Genomic DNA, 24,715 nt, shown 5'->3' on the forward strand with positions numbered 1-24,715 from the left:
TGGGCCATAAAGAAGGCTGAGTGCTGAAGAGTTGATGCTTTCAAATTGTGATGTTGGAGAAAACTCTTGAGAGTCCTTTGGACTGCAAGGAGGAAGGTCACACCTGTCAATCCCAAAGGAAATCAACCCTGACTATTCATTGGAAGGATTGATGCTGAAGCTCCAGTACTTTGGCCACCTGATGCAAAGAGCCAGCTCATTGGAAAAGACCCTGCTGCTGGGAAAGATTGAAGGCAAAAGGAGAAGAGGGCGACAGTGGATGAGATGGTTAGATACGATACCATCCCCAACTCAATAAACATGAATTCAAGCAAACTTCAGGAGATAGTGAAGGACAGGGAAGCCTGGTATGTTGCAGTCCATCAGATTGCAAAGAGTCAGACATGACTTAGTGACTGAGCAACAAGAACAAATTGATGTATTCTCAAGAATCAGAGAATTTTTTCCCTCAGCCACGTTCAGTGTACTAATAAGCTTATCAGAGGCATTCTTCATTTCTGTTACAGTGTTTTCGATCTCTAGCATTTTTTTTTAGTTCCTTCTTAGAACTTCTACCTCTCTGCTTACGTTGTCCATCTGTTCTTATATACTGTCTACATTATCCATTAGAGCCCTTAGCATATTAATCATTGTTGTTTTAAATGCCCAGTTTGATAATGCCAACATCCCTGCCATGTCTGGTTCTGACGCTTGCTTTGTCTTTTCAGTTGTGGTTTGTTTTTTTTTTCCTTTTAGTATGCATTGTAACTCGTTTACTTTTTGGTTGCCAGACATGTTGTGCTGTAGTTCAGGTTTTTCTATCTTGGCACTGGATCTTGTGGTGATTTTTTACCCATTATTCTCTGCTCCAGTAATTCGTGACTCCCTGTATTTGCCTGTCTGTCTCTCCAGTCTTGGGGGTGACATTTTGCCCTGTGTCTTTCTCCCTGTTACTGATCAAAACGGTTGTTGATTTTTCAATTTATTCAGTGTTTACTTGTTTTTAGTAGGATGGAGTGGTGACTTCCAAGCTCCTTATAGCCAAAACTGGAAAGTGGATGTTCTCTGGAATATCTTTTTTCATCCTTTTACTTTCAACCTATTTGTGTCTTTCAATCCAAAATGAGTTTCTTATAGACAGTGTAAAGTTGGATAATAGCTTTTAAAAAATCCATTCTGCCAAGCTCTGTCTTTTGATTGGACAGTTTAATTCATTTAAATTTAATATAGTTACTGATAAGGAAGGGCTTATTTCTGTCATTTTGCCTCTCTTGCCAGCTGGAATGCAGATGTGGCAATAAAGATTGAGGCCATTAAGGACTATTAAGATGATAGAACCTATTGAGGGATCGAGGAGCAACAAATTGGAAGGAGCCCTCTTGTCTAAAATTGCTGAACCACCATTTATAGGCTATTTCAGGGCAAATAAACTTTTCTCTTTTCACTGTTTTAATGAGTTTCTGTTAGAGCAGCCAAAATTAAAAATTAGCTCATAAACCAAAAAATACCTAGAAGAGCATGTTTCTGTTTTCTTAATGATTCATTTTTTAAAGGTATGTATATTGATAGTGTGATCATTCCAATAAAATTACACTAAAGAAAGAAGGTGCAAAGAGATATAAATAAGACACTGAAGAGATAAAATTAGAGATTGAACACTGAGATAGAGAAAGTCCCAGGAAATACAGGCTGTGTGGTGGGTATAAGAAGGTGATGGATGTTCTCTACTTGCCATCAAGGTCTACTTTCCATCCTTCTCTACCCTAATTTGCACTCCAGTAGGATACATCTCTGTTCCTTAACAATGAGCTAGCTCCTTTTCCTGTGGCTCCTTGTAGAAATCAGTCAAAGTTCAACACTGACAAGAAACTGGAAAAAGCCTTTGAGGGATAGAAAGTGAAAGTGAAGTTGCTCAGTCGTGTCCGACTCTTTGCGACCCCATGGACTGTAGCCTACCAGGCTCCTCTGTCCATGGGATTTTCCAGGCAAGACTACTGGAGCGGGTTGCCATTTCTTCTCCAGGGGATCTTCCCGACCCAGGGATCGAACCCAGGTCTCCCGCATTGCAGGCAGACGCTTTACCCTATGGTTTTTAATCTACCCCAGCTCTCTGCCTGCTAGGCTGTGAGTTGGCAATAGCAGTGTCACTCTACTTAAGGACATAGTCTGTTTGGAGGCCCATTCCTACAGTCACAGCTCCAACTGCTGTTGCTGCTGCCAAATCGCTTTAGTCGTGTCCAACTCTGTGCGACCCCATAGACGGCAGCCCACCAGGCTCCCCCGTCCCTGGGATTCTCCAGGCAAGAACACTGGAGTGGGTTGCCATTTCCTTCTCCAATGCATGAAAGTGAAAAGTGAAAGGGAAGTCGCTCAGTCGTGTCCGACTCGTAGCGACTCCATGGACTGCAGCCTACCAGGCTCCTCCGTCCATGGGATTTTCCAGACAAGAGTACAGGAGTGGGGTGACATTGCCTTCTCCCACAGCTCCAACTAGTTATTAATATAATTTCAGCCCTCTCTGAGTTATGGTAACTCATACTTCCCCTTGTCCTTTCAGCCTAGGGTTAGTAAAAGCTCCTTTTAGTTGATCACTTTTGGAGGTCTCATCATTGCTTTTAAACTTCCCTTTATGTACCCATCTTCATAAATAGTTATTTAATTAAGCTGTCCTCATTTCTTCCATCTAGTTGGGCCATTTATTTTCTGTGAGGACACTGCCAGATACACAAAGGGGAAAACATTTGAAAAGCAAAGAAATGAGTGAAATCTGGGTTGTTAACAGCACTTTAGCATTGAGATGCATAAGCATTCCCTATCTTGCTCCTTAAATTAAGGAGAGCAGGAGATTCCTCACCATGATAGCAAATATGAATGGTTGGGATGGAGAGGAGAACAGGGAGAGGACCCAGGAAGGGGGAAACAGTGTTGTTTTCCCAATTCAGATCTTTCCTAGTGGAGGCTGCCGGGACTCAAAGTTGCCAGGAGGGATCTTATGTCTTTTTTCCCTGTTTCTTCTTGCTGGAGCCCTTATGGTTCCCTGAATACCCCACCACTAGGTGGAGTTGCATGAATGGATACAAAGAGAAAAACTCAACAGTGGCTTTGGAAATAAATACTTGATAAATGTACGTTTCCTCCATTCTTCTTGTTGGAATTGACAAACTGATCTGTGATGAAGGGAAGAGCTTCCTGGGACTGATGGTCGCTAGAGGGCACTTCTCTGTACCAGCAGGAGGAGGGGTGAATCCTGGTGCCCAAGCGAGGTTTATGGAGATGCTGCACAGGCCCTGTGATTACCTGTACAGCAACCGGCTGGAAAATGAGTGTGTGTTCTCTGAGTCATGACCCCTCCTGAGATGTTCCTCAACATTTGGTCCAGCTCTTCTCCTGTGTCTCAACCTCTGTCCATCCCCACCCACCCCATTCAGTGCCGGTCCCTGCAAAGGATTGTTCTTGTGAAGCCTTTTGCTGCCTGTATGGGCAGCAATGCCAAGCAAGATAAGCCTGCACTGGGTGGCTTTATAACTAAGAATAAAGCACACCCTGCTTACTTATCATTCAAGGCCCTCCATAACCTGTCCTCTCCTTTTTCTTTATCATAGTTGTAATGCACGCACATTTACAATTTCTTTCCAAATGGCACAGAAGTGTATCAAATGAAAAATGAAAGTCTTTCTGCATCCAGTTCTCCAAAAACAGTACTTTGTTAGAGCTTTTGTTTTTTAATCTTTCATTAGTTAAGATGATTACTTTGAACGATAAACTTTGGTTTCTATTTTTAAAATTGATCTGTGTTCAGTCAGTTCAGTCGCTCGGTTGTGTCTGACTCTTTGCGACCCCCTGGACTGCAGCATGCCAGGCCTCCTTGTTTATCACTAACTCCCAGAGCTTGCTCAAACTCATGTCCATTGAGTCAGTGGTACTATCAAACCATCTCATCCTCTGTCGTCCCCTTCTCCTCCTGCCTTCAGTCTTTCCCAGCATCAGGGTCTTTTCCCACGAGTCAGTTCTTTGCATCAGGTGGACAAAGTATTGGAGCTTCAGCTTCACCATCAGTCCTTCCAATGAATACTCAGGACTGATATCCTTTAGGATTGACTGGTTTGATCTCCTTGCTGTCCAAGGGACTCTCAAGAGTCTTCTCCAACACCACAGTTCAAAAGCATCAATTCTTTGGTGCTCAGTTTTCTTTATGATCCAACTCTTACATCCATACATGACTACTGGGAAAACCATAGCTTTGACTAGATGGACCTTTGTTGGCAAAGTAATGTCTTTGCTTTTTAATATGCAGTCTGGGTGTGTCATAGCTTTTCTTCCAAGGAGCAAGCATCTTTTAATTTCATGGCTGCAGTCAATATGTGCAGTGATTTTGGAGCCCAAGAAAATAAAGTCTGTCACTGTTTCCATTGTTTCCCCATCTATTTGCCATGAAGTGATGGAACTGGATGCCATGATCTTTGTTTTTTGAATGCTGAGTTTTAAGCTAGCTTTTTCACTCTCCTCTTTCACTTTGATCAAGAGGCTCTTTAGTTCTTCTTCACTTTCTGGCATAAGGGTGGTGTCATCTGCATATCTGAGGTTATTGATATTCCTCCTGGCAATCTTGATTCCCGCTTGTGCTTATCCAGCCTGGCATTTTGCATGATGTACTCTGCATATAAGTTAAATAAGCAGGGTGACAATGTACAGCCTTGATGTACTCCTTTCCCAATTTGGAACCAGTCTGTTGTTCCATGTCCGGTTCTAACTGTTGCTTCTTGACCTGCATACAGATTTCTCAGGAGGCAGGTCAGGTGGTCTGGTATTCCCATCTCTAAGAATTATCCAGTTTGTTGTGATACACGCAGTCAGAGGCTTTGGCATAGTCAATAAAGCAGAAGTAGATGTTTTTCTGGAACTCTCTTGATTTTTTGATGATCCAATGGATGTTGGCAGTTTGATATTTGGTTCCTCTGCCTTTTCTAAATCCAGCTTGACCATCTGGGAGTTCTCGGTTCATGTACTGTTGAAGCCTGGCTTGGAGAATTTTGAGCCTTACTTTGCTAGCATGTGAGATGAGTGCAATTGTGCAGTAGTTTGAACATTCTTTGGCATTGCCTTTCTTTGAAATTGATCTGTGCTAAGTCGGTTAAATTTAATTCCCTTTCAAATGTAAAGAAGTTAGCACATATACCAACCATACTTAGGTCTTTAGGAGCAGGTATGGAGTGAGTGAGAGATGGATTTAACCAGAATCGGGTTTTGTCTGATAAGTGTGGCCGAGGGAAGTGTTACAAGGACCAGGGGGGTGTATGCAAAGTAGTGATTACAGTAACAGGTCATGGAATCTAAACATGGCAAGACTGGAAGTGAGGGCATGAGGAAATGGTGGGCAATGATTGTGTTGAGTCAACAGATGAGAGGTCAGGGTAGTATTTGCCAGTCATTGGATGTGGGGTATCAAGGAAAATAAGCAGTGCAGATCAGAAGTGAGGGGTAAGCAGTGCAAACTTGAAACATGTTTTGGAGGTGATGCTATTGTGGGTGATGGCAAGATCCAGGACAGTATGATTTAAAAAAAGTGGGAGACAAGGTTAAAGGAGGGATGTGTTTAGAAAACTGAGAGGCTATAATGTTGGATTGACCATAATCAAGTCTCCAGGAGTGAGGATGGAGTGGTACTGGAGATAACTATAAACCAGGCACTTAAGCCAGAAAATAATAAGCACTCACATACCCACCTCAACAAGCAAGCATTTATTGAAGTTTTATTATATTTGCCAATCTCTTTAAAAAATGAATAAGTAAAACTAAAGATACAACTATGGCCCAACACTGCAGCTCCCTTTGATCTGTCACTCTTCAGTTCTTCTGAAATTGATGTGTATTATTCTCTCATATACATAACAGGATGTCATAATTGAAGGTTATATCTAAATATTCAGATACTGCACAAAATACATTTTAAAAGAGGATGCAGCATGATTTATAGAATTTGAAAGTAACCAGCTGTCATCCATGTCAGGCTATAAAAATGTTTAATATTGACATTTTATGTAAGGCTTAAAATGTGGAATTTAAAGGTGAGCCATCTTTCCCTCTCCCATCTTTGGCTCTCCCCACAGAGCTCTTCATCATGTATGGAGTCCTTAGCCAAAGCTGTACAGTTGATAAAATCTCAGGACTCACAGAGCTGACTCTCATAAGAACCCCAGTCTAAGTTGCTGACACGGCATCAAGGCACCCTGCCTGGTGCATAGGCTGCCAGTGCTGTCTCCCTATCTCTTCCCACCACCCTGTGCCCCAGCCCAGGAAGCCCTCACCTGCAGCCAAACTTTAACACAGCACTTGGAAATCAAGGGTTGCATGTAGAATACAGAATCATTTGGATTTGAGTTCCTAGCATTGAACTGTATTCTAGGAATGATCAATATATTTGATTGGAAAACCTGAAAACTATGAACAGTATTATTTTCATAGTTACTTTGTATTGTCTCCTGAGTATCAAGAATTTATTTGTCAACCCTCCTCTCGGCGGGGTCAGTCAGTCTGAGCGGAAGCCTGTAGTGTTGTCACGCCATCTGTTGGCAGCCCCTTCCTGTCTGTCTAAGTGCCTTGGGGAATGAGTAACCACTGACAGAATAGTTGAGAATTCTGTACCGAACCTAAAGTTTTTATCAGTACGATTGACATGAATATAGAAGATTCAGATGTTTTCAACCCTGCTCCTCCTGGGGACTGACCATGAAACTGACTAAAAGTCACAGCCAGAACGATCGGTACCAAATCTTGAGGCTACAGAGTGTTCCAAAAATGAATATCTGTAAGCTAATAATAAATGGTTTCCAAGGTACTTTCTATTTTGAAGTTGACACTGAAGTTGCAGTGGCCAAATTGGAACTGGTGCGCATATTTTTTGACTCTACATTAATTGGAACACAAGCTAAATAACTACTCTTAAGTTCTCAAAGGTAAAGGTCATGCTTTTCATTCCTAGAAACCATGGCAAACTTGTCACCATGTCAGGGACAAATACCTCCAGAGGCCTTTCCTAAACCTGATTTCCTAGACTATTCTTATGCAGGCAGAGTCTAACTCTAAGGATATTATTTTCCCAAAGACCAAAGAACCCAAGGAGCTCTAGACACTCATTTGTGTGTTAGCCGCTCAGTCATGTCCAACTCTTTGCAACCCCATGGTCTGTCCATGGAATTCTCTAGGCAAGAACACTGGAGTGGGTAGCCATTCCCTCCTCCATGGGATCTTCCTGACCCAGGAATCGAACCTGGGTCTCCTGCATTGCAGGCGGATTCTTCACCATCTGCACTGAGTCATTTTATATGCAGAAGGCTTCCAAACACAGGCCTAAACATGAATCTTAGGGAAACAGAGTCTCAGAGAAAAATAAGGATTTTCTTTTTCTATATCATCAGGTAGAAAATCGGAGAAGGCAATGAATGGCACCCCACTCCAGTACTCTTGCCTGGAAAATCCCATGGATGGAGGAGCCTGGTAGGCTGCAGTCCATGGGGTCGCTAAGAGTCGAACACGACTGAGCGACTTCACTTTCACTTTTCACTTTCATGCATTGGAGAAGGAAATGGCAACCCACTCCAGTGTTCTTGCCTGGAGAATCCTAGGGATGGAGGAGCCTGCTGGGCTGCCATCTGTGGGGTCGCACAGAGTCGGACACGACTGCAGCGACTTAGCAGCAGCAGTAGCAGTAGCAGCAGGTAGAAAATGATTATGAACAGGGTTTTATGATTTTAGGCAAATATTTTTTCTGATTGAAAAGAAACTAGAAGTAAAAAGCATAGAAAAGATTCAAAGAAGATAACATGAGAAATTTATTTATAATATACAGAGGGATATAGATATTCTACTTTCAGCTGAGAAAAACAGAAAAGCCAGATTAAAAAACTCTCCATTTGAAAACACTGGGGAGTCACTGAGACATTTCAGAGGCACAAGGCTGAGAGAAGAGTGGATAATTGCCAGGTCTGGCAGGGCAGCATCGCTTCTCAGAGTTGCTTCTGACTGACCAGGGAAGATTCTTCCTCATTGCCCCAGTCTGCTTCCAGACCTCTCCAGGGTTTTCTGGGGAAAGCTTCCTTCGTGTTCATCCATCTCAGAAATATCCTGGAGAGCCCTTGGTAGAACCAACTTGAGGGCTTACCATTACTGCCTCTACCTAAAGAAGCCAGTGGAGAAGTAAATGATGAGGTTGGCACAGCCATTAACACAGGGCAGCACGATGCCATGGAGGCAACAAGAGAAGGAATTGTAACCAGTTTCAATCCCCCACCCAAGGAATGAGTGGATGCCAGCAAGCAGGCCACCAAAAGGTGGCGACCATTGTGCTCAGGATGGTCACATACCACATACTCTGTATCCAGTGGGAGCCACACAGGAATATGATTAGCAGGGTCAGGCTGGCCCCGGAGAGAGCCACAGAGAAGAAAATCAGAGTGATGTCAGCACCTGTTGGCATAGGTGTGCCTCTGTGTACCTCTCTCTCTTTTTTAAGTCTTTACCATTTTTATGTCTCTCAGTCTACTGTTCACTTTACAGTGGATGATGCATCATATTTAATGGCAGCATCTTTTCTTAAAAATTTTTTTTATTTTTATTAAACATTCCAAGGTTGCTTTCCATTTACAGTTTCTACAAAATATTTGCTATGCTGCTGCTGCTGCTAAGTCACTTCAGTCCTGTCTGACTCTGTGCAGCCCCATAGATGGCAGCCCACCAGGCTCCCCTGTCTCTGGGATTCTCCAGGCAAGAACACTGGAGTGGGTTGCCATTTCCTTCTCCAACGCAAGAAAGTGAAAAGTGAAAGTGAAGTCGCTCAGGCGTGTCTGACTCGTAGCAACCCCATGGACTGCAGCCTACCAGGCTCCTCCGTCCATGGGAATTTCCAGGCAAGAGTACTGGAGTGGGGTGCCATTGCCTTCTCCATTTTTATGAAACATTCAAAGGCTACTTTCCACTTACAGTTTCTACAAAATATTTGCTATAGTCCTCATGTTTACAATACATCCTTGAGCCTGTCTTAGACCCATTACTTTGTACCTCCTACTGCCCCATGCCTATACTGCTTCTCCCAACCTCCCTGCTGGTAACCACTAGTTGGTTCTCTATACCTGTGAGTCTGCCTCTTTTATGTTATATTTACTAGCTTGTTGTACTTTTTAGATTCCACATCTAAGCGATATCATATAGTGTTTATCTTTCTCTGTCTAACTGCTTTCTCCCAGCATAATGCTCTCCAAGTCTATCCATGTTGGTGAAAATGGCAAAATTTTTATTCTTTTTTATGGGCTGAGTAGTATTCCAATATACATATGCATATACACACACTACATCTTCTTTATCAGTTCATCTGCTGATGAACACATACATTGTTTCCATATCTTGGCAATTATAAATAACACTATGGATACTGGGTTGCATATATCGTTTTGACTTAGTGCTTTGTTTTTTTTTTTAAGATATATACCCAGGAATGAAATTTTTTGGATATATGTCCAGGAGAGTAGTTCTATTTTTAGTTTTACTACTATATGGTAGTTCTATTTTTAGTTTTTGAGAAACCTCCGTACTATTTTTCACATCAATTTATATTCCCACCAACAACATTTGAGGGTTCGCTCTTCTCTACATCTTTGTCAACATTTGTTATTTGTAGACTTTTTGACTGTTAGTCTGACAGGTGTGAGGTGATCTCACTATGGTTTTGATTTGCATTGCCCTGATGACTTGTGATTTTTTTTTAATGTTTATTTATTTATTTGACTGGGCAGGGTCTTAGTTGCAGCATGTGGGATCTATTTCCCTGACCAGGGATCGAACCGCGGGCCCCCTGCATTGGGAGCATGGAGCCTTAGCCACTGGACCACCAGGGAAGTCCCGATGACTTGTGATATTGAGCATCTTTTCATGTGCCTGTTGGCTGTCTGCATTTTCTCTCGGAAAAATATCTATTCAGTTTTTGTGCCAATTTTTAAAATCAAGTTGTTTTTTCATGTTGAATTGTATGAGGTGTTTATGTATGTTGGATATTAACCCCTTTTTGGTCATATTATTTACAAATATTTCTCCTATTCAACAGGTTGTATTTTCATTTTTTTCAACATTTTCCTTTGGTCTGCAGAAGCTTTTAAGTTTAATTAGGTCTAATTTGTTTATACTTGCTTTTATTTGCTTTAGGAAGTGGGTCAAAAATATTACTTTGATATTAAGTATTTATGTCAAAGAGTGTTCTGCCTGTATTTTCCTCTAGAAATTTGACAGTATCCAGTCTTACTTACTTTAGGTCTGTTAGTTTGTTTTGAGTTTATTTTTGTATATGGTATTAGAGAATCTACTAATTTTATTTTTTTATCTGTAGCTGTCCAGTTTTGCCAGCACCACTTGTTAAAGAGACAGTTTTTTTTTTGTTGTAGATTAATTGATCATAAATGCATGGGTTTATTTCTGGGCTTTTGTCCCGTCCCACTGATCTATGTGTCAGTTTTTATGTCATTACCATTCTGTTTTGATGGCTGTAGCCTTGTAGTATAGTCTGAAGTCAGGGAGTGTGATTCCTCTTGCTCTGTTCTTTTTTTTTCAAGATTATTTTGGCTATTCAGGGTCTGTTGTATTTCCATACAAATTTAAAACTTTTTGTTCTAGTTCTGTGAAAAATGCCATTGGTATTTTGAAAGGAATTGCATTGACTCGGGTAGATTGCCTTGGTTAGTATGGTAATTTTAACAATATTAATTCTTTTAATTCAAGATCATGATATATCTTTCCATCTATTTGTGTCGTCTTCAGTCTCTTTCATTAGTGTTTTCAGAGTACATGTGTTTTGCCTCCTTGGGTAAGTTTATTCCTAGGTATTTTTTTCTTCTTTTTGATGCGATGGTAAATGGGATTGCTTAATTTCTCTTTCTAATAGTTTGTTATTAATGTATATAAATGCAACAGATTTCTGTATAGTAATTTTGTATCATACAGCTTTACCAAATTAATTGACCAACTCTAATAGTTTTCTGATGGAATGTTTAGGATTTTCTATGCAAAGTATCATGTCATTTGCAAACAGTAACAGTTTTATTTCTTCATTTCCAAATTGAATTTCTTTTATTTTTCTTCTCTGATTGCTGTGGCTAGGACTTCTAAAACTATGTTGAATAAAAGTGGTGAGAGTGGAAATCCCTGTCTTGTTCCTGATCTTAGAGGAAATGCTTTCAGCTTTTCAACAGTGAGTATGATGTTAGCAGTGGATTTAACATATATGGCCTTTATTATGTAGAGGTAGATTCCTTCCATGCCAACTTTCTGGAGAGTTTTTTGTTGTAAATGGATGTTGAACTTTATTAAAAGCTTTTTTCTGTATCTATTGAGATGATCATATGATTTTTATTGTTCAATTTGTATCATTTTTTTAGATACAGTATATAAGTGATATCATATGATATTTGTCTTTCTCTGTCTGACTTACTTCCCTTGATATGATCACCTCTAAGTCCCTCCATGTTGCTGTAGATGGCATTATTTCATTCTTTTTAATGGCCAAGTAATATTCTATTGTATATATGTACTTTATCTTCTTTATCCACTCATCTATCAATGGAGATTTAGGTTGCTTCCATGTCTTAACTATTGAAAATAGTTAAGCCTGCAATTAAGCCCTGCTGGCCATCAAAGCCAAAGACTCTGAAGACTTGTCTTCCCAATGCCAGACCCCCAGACTGGGAAGCCTGACATGGGCTCAGAACTCTCACTGCTGTGCAAGAACTTCTGCAATATAATTATTCTTCAGTTTGCAGGTCGCTCACCATGGGATTAGATTAGATCATGAGTCTACCCATCCTACCCATCTCATTGTGGTTGCTTCTTTATGTCTTTAGTGGTAGAAGATCTTTTCTGGTAGGTTCCAGTCTTTTCCTTTGATGGTTGTTCTGCAGACAGTTGTAATTTTGGTGTACTTGTGAGAGGAAGTGAAATCAGGTCTTTCTACTTTGCCATCTTGTCCGCTCTTCCCCATGTGCTTTTTATTCATGGCACTGAACAGGTAGGTTGCAGTTCTAACTTTTAAGTGTATGTCTTTTGGTTTCTTTTGTCTCCCTGTTATCAAAGCTAAATAATGCTTAGATGTGCCTGGGCTTTTTTGGTTGTTATTGCTCACTATTGTATCCCCAGCATGTAGTACATGTCCCTTAGAGACTACATACTGTAATGCCCCCATTTAACACAGGACGAAGCCCAGGCTTCAAGAGTCAAAGGGTTTCCCTGAGATGACATCATGAATAGCAGGCCCAGTACCAGTTCTAGGCTCCTCAAGCCCTGCCTGAGGCTTCCCCACTGTTCTCCACCACATCATTTATTATGGGAGGAGCCCCAAGAAAAATCTTTGGGTGAGCTCGCAATGTGAGAGACTCAGAGGTGCAGAAACTGATAGTTGCTCCAAATACCCATTATTTCTCTCACATAATAATTCTGAGAGTTTTAGACAAGAAAAAGGATCCTTATCCAAGCCTCCCTTAATGCTGTATGGCAGGATGTGATTAGACGCTGGCCAGTGGGAGGTGAGCAGAAGTGATGTAGCCAACTCCTGGGTTGTGCATTTTCTCCTCCTCTTCTCTGGATGGAATGCTTATGTGTCCAGGAGCCATTCAGAATCTCAAGGATGAAGTCATCTCTCTAGGTATGGGGAGTAGCAATTTAAAAGATATCTAATGCCTTGAAGGCATCAGTCCAGTCCTATTAATAGTAACTTCTCTCTTGTTTAAGTCACTCTTTTTTTTCTTCTGCAATGTGTGGCATGCAGTATCTTAATTCCCAATCCAGGGATTGAACCCATGTCCCTGTATTGGAAGCTCTGAGTCTTAACCACTGGACCACCAGGGAAGTCCCTGAGTCACTTCTATAATGAATTTCTTTCTAGAGAAGCCCAAATCGCAAACTTAAAATAGTTTAAAAATCCTTTAAAAAAAAATCTGCATTTCATGGTTAAGGAGTTCATGATGATAGTGAGAGATTATTCTAAAGAAGTGATACCAGATAGGGATGCAAACAGGCAAGCAGTCAAAGAAACAAACTGTGAGATACAATGAGAGATTGATCCAATCATGCTGAGATAGAGAAGGTTCCATGAAATAGCAACTGTGAGGAGGCTGTAAGACTTGTCATCAAATCTCATTTCCATCTTTTGTGCCCTTCTCTCTGTCCCGGGAGAAGACATCTCTGTGTCTCATGATGGCCTCCCTCTCCTAGCTCCTGGATGCTCTCAGTGAAAGGGGGATATTGACAGGTGATTGGAGGGAAGGAGGAAAACAATCTGGGTTTTTTTTTTTGTTTTAGCATCCTGGCTTTCTCTTGCCAGGCTGAGTTGGCAGTGGTGATGTAACTCTACTTTCAGGGATGGAACCCCTGTCTGGTGGCCCTTTCAGACAGTTACAATGATAGCTATAGCTAGAGCCCTCCCTGACTTCTGGTAACTTCTTCTTCCCTTGTCTTTCAAGGCTAGTGAAAGCCTATTATAGTTAAAGCCTATTTCAAACCTGTTTCCCCAGTGGAAAGAGGTCATCGTCCCATGTACCTTTCTCTAACCTGCTCAAATTAGTAAACTGTCCCTTAATTAAACTCTTTTTAACCATCACATATTAGGCCATCTGTTGTCTGCTGGAAGCCTGGGAGCTACAGAAAGGAAAAGCACATTTGAAAAGGAAGTAAAACAAATGCCTGGGTTTTTCTCATAACTTTAGTTTTGAGATGCATGCATGTGCTCTATCTTGTTCCCTGAATTAAGGACAGAAGCAGATTTCTCATGGTGATGGCACATTTGAGTGGTTGAGAAGGATAGGAGAATGGGGATAAGGTCTTGATTCATCAAGGGGATGAATCCCCTTGATTCATCAGGGGGAACCGTATTGATTCATCAGTTCAGATCTTCAAGGTCAAGGCTGACAGTCTCCAAAGTTGCAGGAGGAGACTTCCTTTTTCTGTTGATCCCCCCCCCCCCCACTGTGGCTTCCTGAATACTCCACCCTAGGTAGAGTTATGTGAATGAGCACTAAGAGGAAAAACCCAACAGTGGCTTTGGAAATAAATACTTGATAAATGTAGCTTTCCTCCTTTCTTCTTGCTGAATTGCCAAGCTGGCCTGTGCTGAAGGGAAAAGTCTCATGGGATTGACAGTCTCTAGAGGATGCTTCTCTGCCTTGGAGAGGTGCCAGCAGGAGGAAGGGTGAAGCCTGGTACCCAAGTGAGACTTATCAAGGAGGCAGCACCATCCCGTGATTTCCTGTATAGGGACCTGCTGGCAAATCAGAGTGTGGAGTTTTCTGAGTCATGACCCATCATGAGATGTTACTCAACATTTGGTTCACTTCTTCTCCTGTCTCTCAGTAATGGTTATACATTTGAAGAGTAAACTTATATTTCTAATTTTTAATTTATCAGTATTAACAACAGAACCAAAAGATTCCACATATGATACCCCATATAAGATTCTCTATATAAAAATTTAGAATCTAGCTGAGATACTAGGAATTGTCAGGGTGAGAATTTAAAATAACTGTGATAAATGTTCTGTGTGTTCATTCTGGAGACTGAGAAGGTATTCTGTATGATACTAAAATGGTAGATGCATGATATTCTGCATTTGTCAAACCCACTGAACTTTATAACACAAAGATTGAACCCTAATGTAAACTATGGAATTCAGTTAATACTATTGGCTCATCAATTTCAATAAATGTGCCTCATTAATGGAAAATGTTGGTAATAGGAGAAACTATGTGGGGGAGTGGGGTGGGGAGAGGGAGTATATGGGAACCCCCTTTACCTTCTGCAAAATTCTTCTATAAATTTAAATGTGCTTTGAAATGTAAAATCTGTTATAGGCAAAACCACCAATTGGATAAATATTTATAGTACACATAACTCGCAAAGGACTCATATTCAGCACATAGAAACTCCCGTAAATATTGAAAAAGGGAAACACTTAATGAAAATGGGCGAAAGGTAGACAGACACTTCAAAGAAAAACAAGTAGTCAATAAGCACATGAAAAGATGTTCAAGTTCTTAAGTCATTTGAGAAATGCAAATTAAAACATAACGAGATACCACTTCATACTCATCAGAATGGCTGAAACTCCAAAGACTGACAGTACCATGCTTATCAGGAAGCGTGCAGAACTGGAACTTCCACACATCGCTGGGGGGGAGGGGGGATAGCACAACCCCCTAAGAAGGGTTCGACAGTTTCTCATCAAGTTGCTCCACGAGACCCAGCAATTTCAGTTCAGGTTATTTACCCAAGAGAAATGAAAACTTATGTCCCAAAAAAGATTTGAATAAGGATGTTCACAGCAGCTGTATTCACAATAGTCAAAAGTGTAGTACTCCACATATATCTATCAGTATGAAAATAAACTGTAGACACCCATCCAGTGAAGGAGACAAACGACTGGTATGTGCAATGCAAGGTCATAAGTAAATCCCCCAAATATGATGCTGAGTGAAGGAAGGCAGGAACAAGAAAGTGCATTGTATGAGTCAAATTTCAGGCAAAAGTAATCTTTGGTGACAGAAGTAGACATGATGGCTGCCTCTGGGACAGGAAGAATGACTGGGAGGGACACAAGAGATCTTTCAGAGGTGATGAACATGTGTTATGTTTTGATTGGAGCTTTTTGTTACATGGGTGCATATTTATTTATTTAAAAAAATTTTTATTGGAGTGTAGTTGATTTACAATATTGTGTTAGTTTCTGCTGTACAGAAAAGCTCATCAGTTATACATATATCTTTATATACACAAAATATTTTTTAGATTTTTTTTCCATATAGATCATTGTAGAGTACTGAGCAGAGTTCCCTGTACTTATGAGTTATCCAATTTACATATATTGAAGTGTGTATATGTCAATCACATGGGTGTGTGTTTATTGCCAAAACTCATTGAACTGTATCCACTAATGATCTGCGCAATCACTCTGTCTTAATTATACTTCAGTTAAAAATTATTGAAAGATGCAACCCTTAAGCTTAATATTTTATTTTTATAGAATAGGTAACAAAGGTATTTTGTGTGTAACTAGATTACTAAAATCAGTGCTGTGAGCTCTTTGAAATTGAAGGTAAATCTGACACAGATCCTGTTCTCGGAGAACAGAGTCTAGTAAGACACATTGGAAACGTGCAGGAAGGATTAGGAGTGAGAAGGCGTGCATGTAGGATTCTTCTGGAGGGTATTCGGAACGAAACCACAGGAAGCTGACCCACCTCAAACCTCAGATATGCTTTGATACTGATTTATTTGATTATAAAACTTCATGCTTGAAAAAGTTGAAAATGGTGAAAGCAACAAACTTAAAGATGGGATTCAAATCTGGTAAATAGAGATTTAGCACAGGCTGGACTTAAAAATTCATCATTTTTTTTCATTCGTTAAGTCATTTATTCAATAAACACTTATTCAGCTTGGGAGTCATTCTGAGGCCTGGCAAAATCAAAGACTACTCTTTGGGGCTCGATGGAAATTGAATTCTTTTCATTGTATAAAAACTGGTTGTAAGAAAGTAACAGGTTTTAAGAAACTGGTCAAAAATGTCGTGTTTAATCCCTACCAAGTGCAGTGACCAAAGAAATTTAAGACCTTTCTTGCACTGCGTTCAACTTCTGCTGAAAGTGGGATTCTTCATAAGAGGAAATAGTCCTGGAACCCAGAGTTGGAGAAGCTCCCGTGGGGTGAGGTGAAGACCCCTGGGTAAGACAGTCCTGAAGACACTGCACGCAGTGCTTGTACGACAGCCACTGTCTCACTTAATCCTCACTACCCAGATGATTTGTTTAACTGTTTTATAGTCAGGGTGGGTCCAGAGGCTGAGAGAACTTAAGAAATCCTCCCGAAGTGATAGAAAGTTGTCACTCAAAGCCACAGTGTGTCTGACCAAAGCAGAGACTCTGAATCAGGACACCAGACTGCTTCCCGACACCAGGGTTGCCTGAGGAAGCTAGCCTTCGCTTTCACCCACTTCTGATACGTCCTCCAAAGCTGCTGGAGGGCCACCTTGGGGGTCTGCTGCCCTCGCTTCTTTGTCTGCCTTTGCCTGAAGGAGCCCACGAAGAAGTAAATGATGGGGTTGATGGAGCTGTTGACGCAGGACAAACCAAAGACAACCAGGCAGTGGTGACAGGGGTTGGCAAACAAATCACCCTGAATCCAGATTAAGAGGAACCAGAGGATGCCGTAGGGCAGGCCGCAGAGCAGGAAGGCCAGCACCGTGAGTATGACGGTCACATAGAGCCTGGTCAGCTGCATGCGCTGGGACTTACGGAGGAGCCTGAGCATCAGGGCCAAGCTGGACCCAGCGGGGAGCCCAAATAAGAACACCAGCCACCCGGCGGCGATGAAATCAAACACCCAACACCAAAGATGGCTAAAGCTCGTTAAGAGGAAGCCGCAGTACTTCCCTTCCAGGACACTCAGCAGGAGGGCCAGGGCCCAGAGCACAGCGCACACGATGGCTGATAAGTGTGTGGGGCGGTGGCAGCGGTACCAGACGGGGCAGAGGACAGACACGCAGCGCTCGGCGCTAATGGCACTGAGCAAGCTCAGGCCCGCCAGGTAGGCAAAGGTCATCACAGTGATGAAAAAGCTGGGGATGGAGCTGGAGCTGCAGCAGGTGATGAGGGCCTCCAGGGAATCTATAACTTGGCAGCAGAGGCACAGGAAGTCGGCTGCCGCCAGGTTGAGGATGTAGATGGTGAAGGCATTCCTGCGCAAGTGAAAGCCCGGGAGCCAGAGCACAAGTGCGTTTCCTGCCAGTCCTCCCAGGGCAGTGATGGCCGTCAACAGGAACAGGGTCATGGTCACCGCACTGAAAGTTGGAGGATGGGCCTGGCCAGTGTGATTCATGGTTGTGAATTCTGTTTCCCAGGCTGCGGTGGTTGGATCCAAGCTCAGAAACCCTCCCCTGCTGTTCCTGGGAACACACACAAAGATGTGAAAGCACCTGCTGTGTGATCATCCATTCTCATGGCCACCCTGCTAGGTGGGAGTTACTGTCCCTGTGTCACAGAGGAGGGAACTGGAGGCTTGCAGAGATTCAGATGCTTACTGCAGTCCACACAGCCCTGGAGACCTGGAATATTTAAACCCAGTTTTCTCTGACTCAGAAACAATACCTGGAGCTGGCTATGGCTTAGATCATGAGCTCTTCATTGCAAAATTCAGGCTTAAACTAAAGAAAGTAAAGCAAACCACTAGACCATTCAGGTATGACCTACATCAAATCCCTTATGATTATACAGTAGAGGTGATGAACAGATTCAAGGGATCAGATCTGATAGACAGTGCCTGAAGAACTATGGACGGAGGTTTGTAACAATGTACAGGAAGCAGTGACCAAAACCATCCCAAAGAAAAAGAAATGCAAGAAGGCAAAATGGTTGTCTGAGGAGGCCTTACAAGTATCTGAGGAGAGAAGTGCAAGGCAGGAGAGAAAGGAAGAGATATACCCAACTGAATGCAGAATTCCAGAGAATAGAAGGGAGAGATAAGGAGGCCTTCTTAAATGAAAAATGCAAAGAAATAGAGAAAAACAATAGAATGGAAAAGATCACAGATTTCTTCAAGAAAATTAGAGACATGAAGGGAACATTTCATGCAGGGATGGGCATGATAAAGGACAGAAACGGTAAAGACCTAACCGAAGCAGAAGAGACTAAGAAGACATGGCAGGAATACACAAAAGAACTATACAAAAAAGGGCTTAATGACACAGATAACCATGCTGGTGTGGTCACTCACCTAGAGCCAGATATCCTGGAGTGTGAAGTCAAGTGGGGCTTAGGAAGCATTACTATGAACAAAGCTAGTGGAGGTGATGGAATTCCAGCTGAGTTAGTTCAAATCCTAAAAGATGATGCTGTTAAAGTGCTGCAGTTAATATGCCAGCAAATTTGGAAAACTCAACAGTGGCCACAGGACTGGAAAATGTCAGTTTTGATTCCAATCCCAAAGAAGGGCATGCCAAAGAGTGTTCAAACTACTGCACGGTTGTGGTCATTTCACATGCTAGTGAGGTTGTGCTCAAAATCCTTCAAGCTAGTTTTCAGCAGTACATAACCAAGAACTTCCAGATGTACAAGGTTTAGAAAACACAGAGGAACCAGAGACCAAATTACCAACATTCACTGGATCATAGAGAAAGGAAGGGAATTTGAGAAGAACATCTGCTTCTGCTTCATTGACTACGTGAAAGCCTTTGACTGTGTGGATCACAACAAACTGTGGAAAATTCTTGGAGATGGGAATACCAGACCACCTTACCTGCCTCCTGAGAAACTTGTATGCAGGTCAAGAAGCAATAGTTAGAACCAGACATGGAACAAGTAGTTGGTTTAAAATTGAGAAAGGAGTACAACAAGGCTGTATATTGTCACCTTGCTTATTTAACTTAAAGTACATCATGTGAAATACTGGGCTGGGTGAAGCACAAGCTGGAATCAAGATTGTTAGGAGAAATATCAACAACCTCAGATATGCAAATGATACCATTCTAATGGCAGAAAGTGAAAAGGAACTAAACAACCTCTTGATGAGGGTAAAGAAGGAGAGTGAAAAAGCTGACTTAAAACTCAGCATTCAAAAAACTAAGATAATAGCATCTGACTCCATCACTTCATGGCAAACAGAAGGGGGAAAAGTAGAAGCAGTGACAGATTTTTCTTTTCTTGGGCTCCAAAATCACTGCAGATGGTGACTTCAGCCATGAAACTAAAAGACACTTGCTCCTTGGAAGAAAAGCTATGACCAACCTAGACAGCATATTAAAAAACAGAGACATCGATTTGCTGACAGAGGTCCATATATTCAAAGCTATGGTCTTTCCAGTAGTCACGTATAGATGTGAGAGTTGGACCATAAAGAAGGCTGAGCGCCAAAAATTGATGCTTTTGAACTGTGGTGTTAGGGAAGACTCTTGAGAGTCTTTTGGACTGCAAGGAGATCAAACCAGTCAATCCTAAAGGAAATCAGTCCTGAATATTCATTGGAAGGACTGGTGCTGAAGCTGAAGCTCCAATACTTTGGGGCCCTGATATGAAGAACTAACTCACTGGAAAGACCCTGATGCTGGGGCAGGTTGAAGGCAAAAGAAGAAAGGGGTGGCAGAGGATGGGATTGTTAGATAGCAATCACCAACTCAATGGACATGAGTTTGAGCAAACTCAGGGAGATAGTGAAGGGCAGGGAAGCCTGGTGTGCGGCAGTCCACGGGGTCACAAAGAGTCAGACACAACTTAGCAACTGAACAACAACAGCAACTCTCTGACTCTATTGCCTGGGTTCTCTCTACTGCAACACGACCCTCTAATGACATGAGAATGTCACCTCCAGTCAGCCTCCCAGGCCATGTCATGTCCACAGAGAGGCAGGAGGAGAAAAATATGGACAAATTATGTGAGAGTGACCAAAGGACTCTGAGCTCAGTATTCCTTCTGCCTGGGACCTTCTAGGGCCAGGAAGTCATGCTGTGGGGGCCATCTTTGTGACTAAGAGGAATGCATCCCCTAGGAAGAAAGGAGATCATGAGTTAGGGTCATGAAGAGCTCTTGCTATGACAGGTATGAGTGGGTCAGGAGGGCTTTTGAGCTAGAAATGGCCTCGTGTGTGAGCTTTGTAAGGACAGACAATGCTTTTCCTCATGCATTGGTATGTGCCCACTGCCTAGCTCTGTGTAGTGGTCACAGTTTAAGTCACTCTTATTATGGATTTTTCTGTAGAGAAACCGAAATCACAAACTGAAAATATTGGGTTGGCCAAAAGGTTCATTAGAGTTTTTCCATAAGATGGTATGGAAAACCTGAATGAATGTTTTGGCCAACTCAATACTTATAAGTACCTGTGTACCCCTACCTCAAAACAAAAACCCAAAGAATACATTCTCAAGGCATTTCTGATGATATGTGCATGCTAAGTCACTTCAGTCGTGTCCGACTCTTTGTGACCCCATGGACTGTAACCTGCCAGGCTCCTCTGTCCATGGAATTCTCCAGGCAAGAATCCTGGAGTGGATTGCTGTGCCCTCCTTCCTGACCCAGGGATCAAACCTGTGTCTCTTGAGTCTCTTGCATTGGCAGGTGAGTTCCTTACCGATAGATAGTGCCACCTGGGAAGCCCATCTCTGATGATGGTGAGAGATTATTCCAAAGAAGTGACACTAGATAGAGGTGCCAGCCAACAGTCAAAGAAACAAACTGAGGAGATATGATGAGAAACAGACCCAGTCCCAGGACTGTGAGGAGGCCTTGGGAAGAGAGAGGTTTTCACCATTGGCCATCATCTCCCTTCCTTCCTATGTACCCATCTCTGCGTTCCGGGAGGAGATGTATCAGTGCCTAGTTGATGGCCTCCCTCTCCCTCTGCCTCCCGTTTGTTTCCAGTGAAAGGGTGATGCAGACAGGAGGCAGGAGGGTGAGGAGGTAGAAGAGAGTGATTGGGGTTTTGAGCTCCCTGGCTGCCTCCCTGCCAGGCTGTGAGTTGGCAGCTGGCAGTGTTACGCTACTTGAGGACATAGCCCCTGTCTGGTGGCCCTTTCCTAAAACCACAGTGACAACTACAGCTCCAGCCAGAGCCCCGCCTGGGCTCTGGAAGCTTCTTCCTGTTCCCCATCAGGCTCAGCAATAGTAACAGCTCCCTATGAAGACTTGGTCTTGGTTGGGGGTGGGAGGCGGGGTCACGCCCTTTAGAAATAGCCCTTAGCTGTGCGCACCTGTGTTAAATTCTCCTAAATTACCATCTTAGATTATGCCCTGTATTTTCTGTTGGGACAAGGCCAGATACAAAGATACAAGAAACAAAACAAACAAAATAAAATAACATTGACTAGCAAGCAAATCAGTGACGCCTGAGGTTATCAGCAGCAATTTAGCTTTTCCATGCCCGCATGCCACCTCCCTCCCTAAATTAGAATTCACAAAATACTTCTCTTCATAAGCAGATTTGAATGTTTGAAGAGGAGCATATAGGGAAGTGGAACAGAAGCAGAAAGAACCTGCTTGACCCTGTTGGGCTCTCCCATAGTCCAAGCTGCCAGCAGCCAAAGCTTCCACTGGGAGCTTCCTGTCTCCTGACTGTTGCTGACGGGTGCCCGTGCCCCCTGCCTGCCCTACCCCGAAATGAACTCATGAGAGTGTGGACTCAAGAGGAGACAAATCTGCCTTTGATCGGAGATAGTTCTTGAGTAAATTCTTACCTTGACACCATTCTTCTTGCTGGAGGTGGTGAGTAGAAAAGAAATGGCTTTCCTGGGATTGAAAAATGGCAGAGAATGCTTTACCACCCTCTGGATGGATGGCTGCCCGCAGGAGCAGGAGAGAAGCCTGGTGACCCAGGGAGGCTTATCAAGATGCTGAAAGGGCCTACGATTTCCTGCAGGAGGGGAACTGGCAAATGAGAAGTCCTGGAAATGAGAGAGACAAGAAAGCTCATGAGATGTTTTTTATTTGCCCTGACTCCAATCACTTATCTCTGCCTCTGTACCCATCCTGCCCCATTTGGTCCCCCTCCCTTTGAGGAAGGGCTGTCCTAAAGCCTTTTGCTGCCCGCTGTGAGCCTGTGCACGTCACCGACCCACCAAGTAATATAAGCTTCTGTAGCTAAAGAACGGTTTGCTTGGCATTCAAAGCCCTGCATGGCGTGGCTCACTTGACCTTTTAAATTTAATCACAGAAGTAGTGAAATTTATTTCAAGTGATACAAAGGTGCATAAAATTACTAGATTGGGCGCATTTAGGATGGTGTGGCCATAGACCAAGGTGCAAAAATGAAAAGTAATGTCTCTCCTAGTCTCATTTCCCAATAGCAACCAAGGTCCAATTTCCATTCTTAATTCTTTTAGATGTTAATGTTATAGCTTTATACAGTAAAAAAAAAAAAAAAAAGAAACCCCTACATTTATATTTTTGATTTATGAATATCAGCAACAGGGTATATTGAGTTCCCTTATAAAAGATAAGGAATTTAGCATACCACCTGTACTCTGTGTCAGCTTTTTCCCTCTACGTCATGATATTTGTAAGCTAGATTGTATTTCTTTTTTTATTAAAGGCTTTAAAAAATAGTTTTCCTATATGTTTTATTTATTTTTTAAAAATAATTTTATTTATTTTTGATTATGCTAGGGCTTCGTTGCTGTGCAGGCTTTTCTCTAGTTGCAGTGAGCAGGGGCTAGTCTCTAGTTGCTGTGTGGAGGCTTCTCATTGTGGTGGTTCCTTCTGTTGCAGAGCACTGGCTTTAGGGCATGTGGGCTTCAGTAGTTGCAGCTCCCAGGCTCTAGAGCACAGGCTCAATTGTTGTGGCACGTGGGCTTAGTTGCTCCACGGCATGCAAGATCTTCCCAGACCAGGGATTGAACTCATGTCCTTGGCTTGGCAGGCAGATTCTTATCTACTGCACCACCAAGGAAATCCAGCTAGATTTTTTTTAGATTGTCTAGAGCCCAACCAGTATTTTCAGCCTTAGCTCCTGTGACTTCATGTGCCCATCCTTGCCACCACATTGAGTTACTTGTGGTTTCCTTTGAAAATTTAACTATGAAGCATTTAAAGCAACCAGAGAAGTGTATTCACTCATTCATTCATTTACCCAGCACGGTTGTGTGCATATGCTGTGCCAGGGCACTGTTCCGGGCATGAAGATGTGATGATGGTGACACACAAGACTGTGCCCCTTACATTCCAGAGGAGCCGGGGAGCTCATCCCTGGGAGGGAGTGTTCGTGGAGGAAAGGTTTGAGACTCAACACGGGGGCCTCCAACCTCCCGCGACCCAGAAGAAGAGGAGGACTCGGCCAACACAGTAGGGAAAAGCAGCTACTGAAGGAGTGGTAAACTAGGAAAGTATCCCAGAGACAGAACAGAGAAGCTATTCTAGAAGGTGTGAGTGAGCCACAGCATCAATCCTACCCAAGAGATTGACTTAAGATGAAGACTAAGAACTGACATAGGGAGTCCTGGCCGATCCTGGCAGGCATGGTTCCAGCGGATGTTGAGGCTGGAAGATTGGAAGAATGTGGGTTTTGGAGAGAATGGTGTGATAGCAGGTCTGGACAACCCCAGAGAGTCATCTTGAGATGCTACCACAGAGACAGGTCGCTCAGAAGGGTGACTGGGGACAAAATTACTCTACAGAAAATAGTAGCTTTCCTAGGTATGAAAAAAAGGGAGAAAAAAAAATAAGAAAATGAAACCTTAACTACTTCTGGAGAGAAAAAGAAAGAAATGAGGACTGGTCAGCCCTACCAGATATTAGAACATACTCGAAAGCCTCGGTGAATACAGTGAGGTGCTAATATGAAAACAGGCAGAGAGATTGAGGCAGCGGGACTAAGAGTCTCAGGAATCAAACATTACATGGATGTGGAATCCAGTGTATGATAAAGGGGCCATTTCAAATGGAAGCGGGTAGAGATAAAATAATAAAAATCAGTAAAGGTTACTGAGCAACTGAGAAGCCATCTAGAGTAAAATGCCTAGGGATCATAGCTCATACTTACACCTTGTTAACTTTTTTTTTTAGTTGAAGGATAATTGCTTTAAAGAATTTTGCTGTTTTCTATCAAACCTCAACATGAATCAGCCATAGGTGTATGTATAACCCCTCCCTTTTGAGCCTCCCTCCCATCTCCCTCCCCATCCCACCCCTCTAGGTTGATACAGAGCCCCTGTTTGAGTTCCCTAAGTTAACTTTGT

General features: G+C 42.5%; 2 protein-coding genes across 2 annotated transcripts in view; one reads left to right on the top strand and one right to left on the bottom strand.

Moving 5' to 3' along the window:
- The window catches only part of ZDHHC13 (zDHHC palmitoyltransferase 13), a 184,324-nt gene that overhangs the window by 44,114 nt on the left and 115,495 nt on the right, over nucleotides 1–24,715 (top strand). The window contains exon 4 of the mRNA XM_081533725.1: nucleotides 11,119–11,209. The gene's annotated coding sequence lies outside the window, so the exon portion shown is untranslated. The remainder of the gene's footprint in view (nucleotides 1–11,118; nucleotides 11,210–24,715) is intronic.
- Nucleotides 8,020–22,905, bottom strand: MRGPRX1 (MAS related GPR family member X1). Its single transcript, XM_081533731.1, has 2 exons — nucleotides 17,029–22,905; nucleotides 8,020–8,124 (listed from the first exon to the last, which is right to left on the bottom strand). Exons 1-2 carry the CDS (start codon nucleotides 17,875–17,877, stop codon nucleotides 8,020–8,022), a joined length of 954 nt encoding a protein of 317 aa, XP_081389857.1. The 5' UTR covers nucleotides 17,878–22,905.

Source organism: Giraffa tippelskirchi, chromosome 10 (genome assembly GCF_054371585.1).
Source record: "Giraffa tippelskirchi isolate mGirTip1 chromosome 10, T2T-mGirTip1v1.2.pri, whole genome shotgun sequence".
NCBI lineage: Eukaryota > Metazoa > Chordata > Mammalia > Artiodactyla > Giraffidae > Giraffa > Giraffa tippelskirchi.

Excerpts from the sequence above, each read along its gene's own strand:
- MRGPRX1 (XM_081533731.1), bottom strand. The coding sequence starts at position 17,877 with ATGAATCACACTGGCCAGGCCCATCCTCCAACTTTCAGTGCGGTGACC. Across the intron at positions 8,125-17,028 it reads GAGGGCAGCAGACCCCCAAG|TTGGTTCTACCAAGGGCTCT; the intron begins GTGGCCCTCCAG and ends TAAGCCCTCAAG.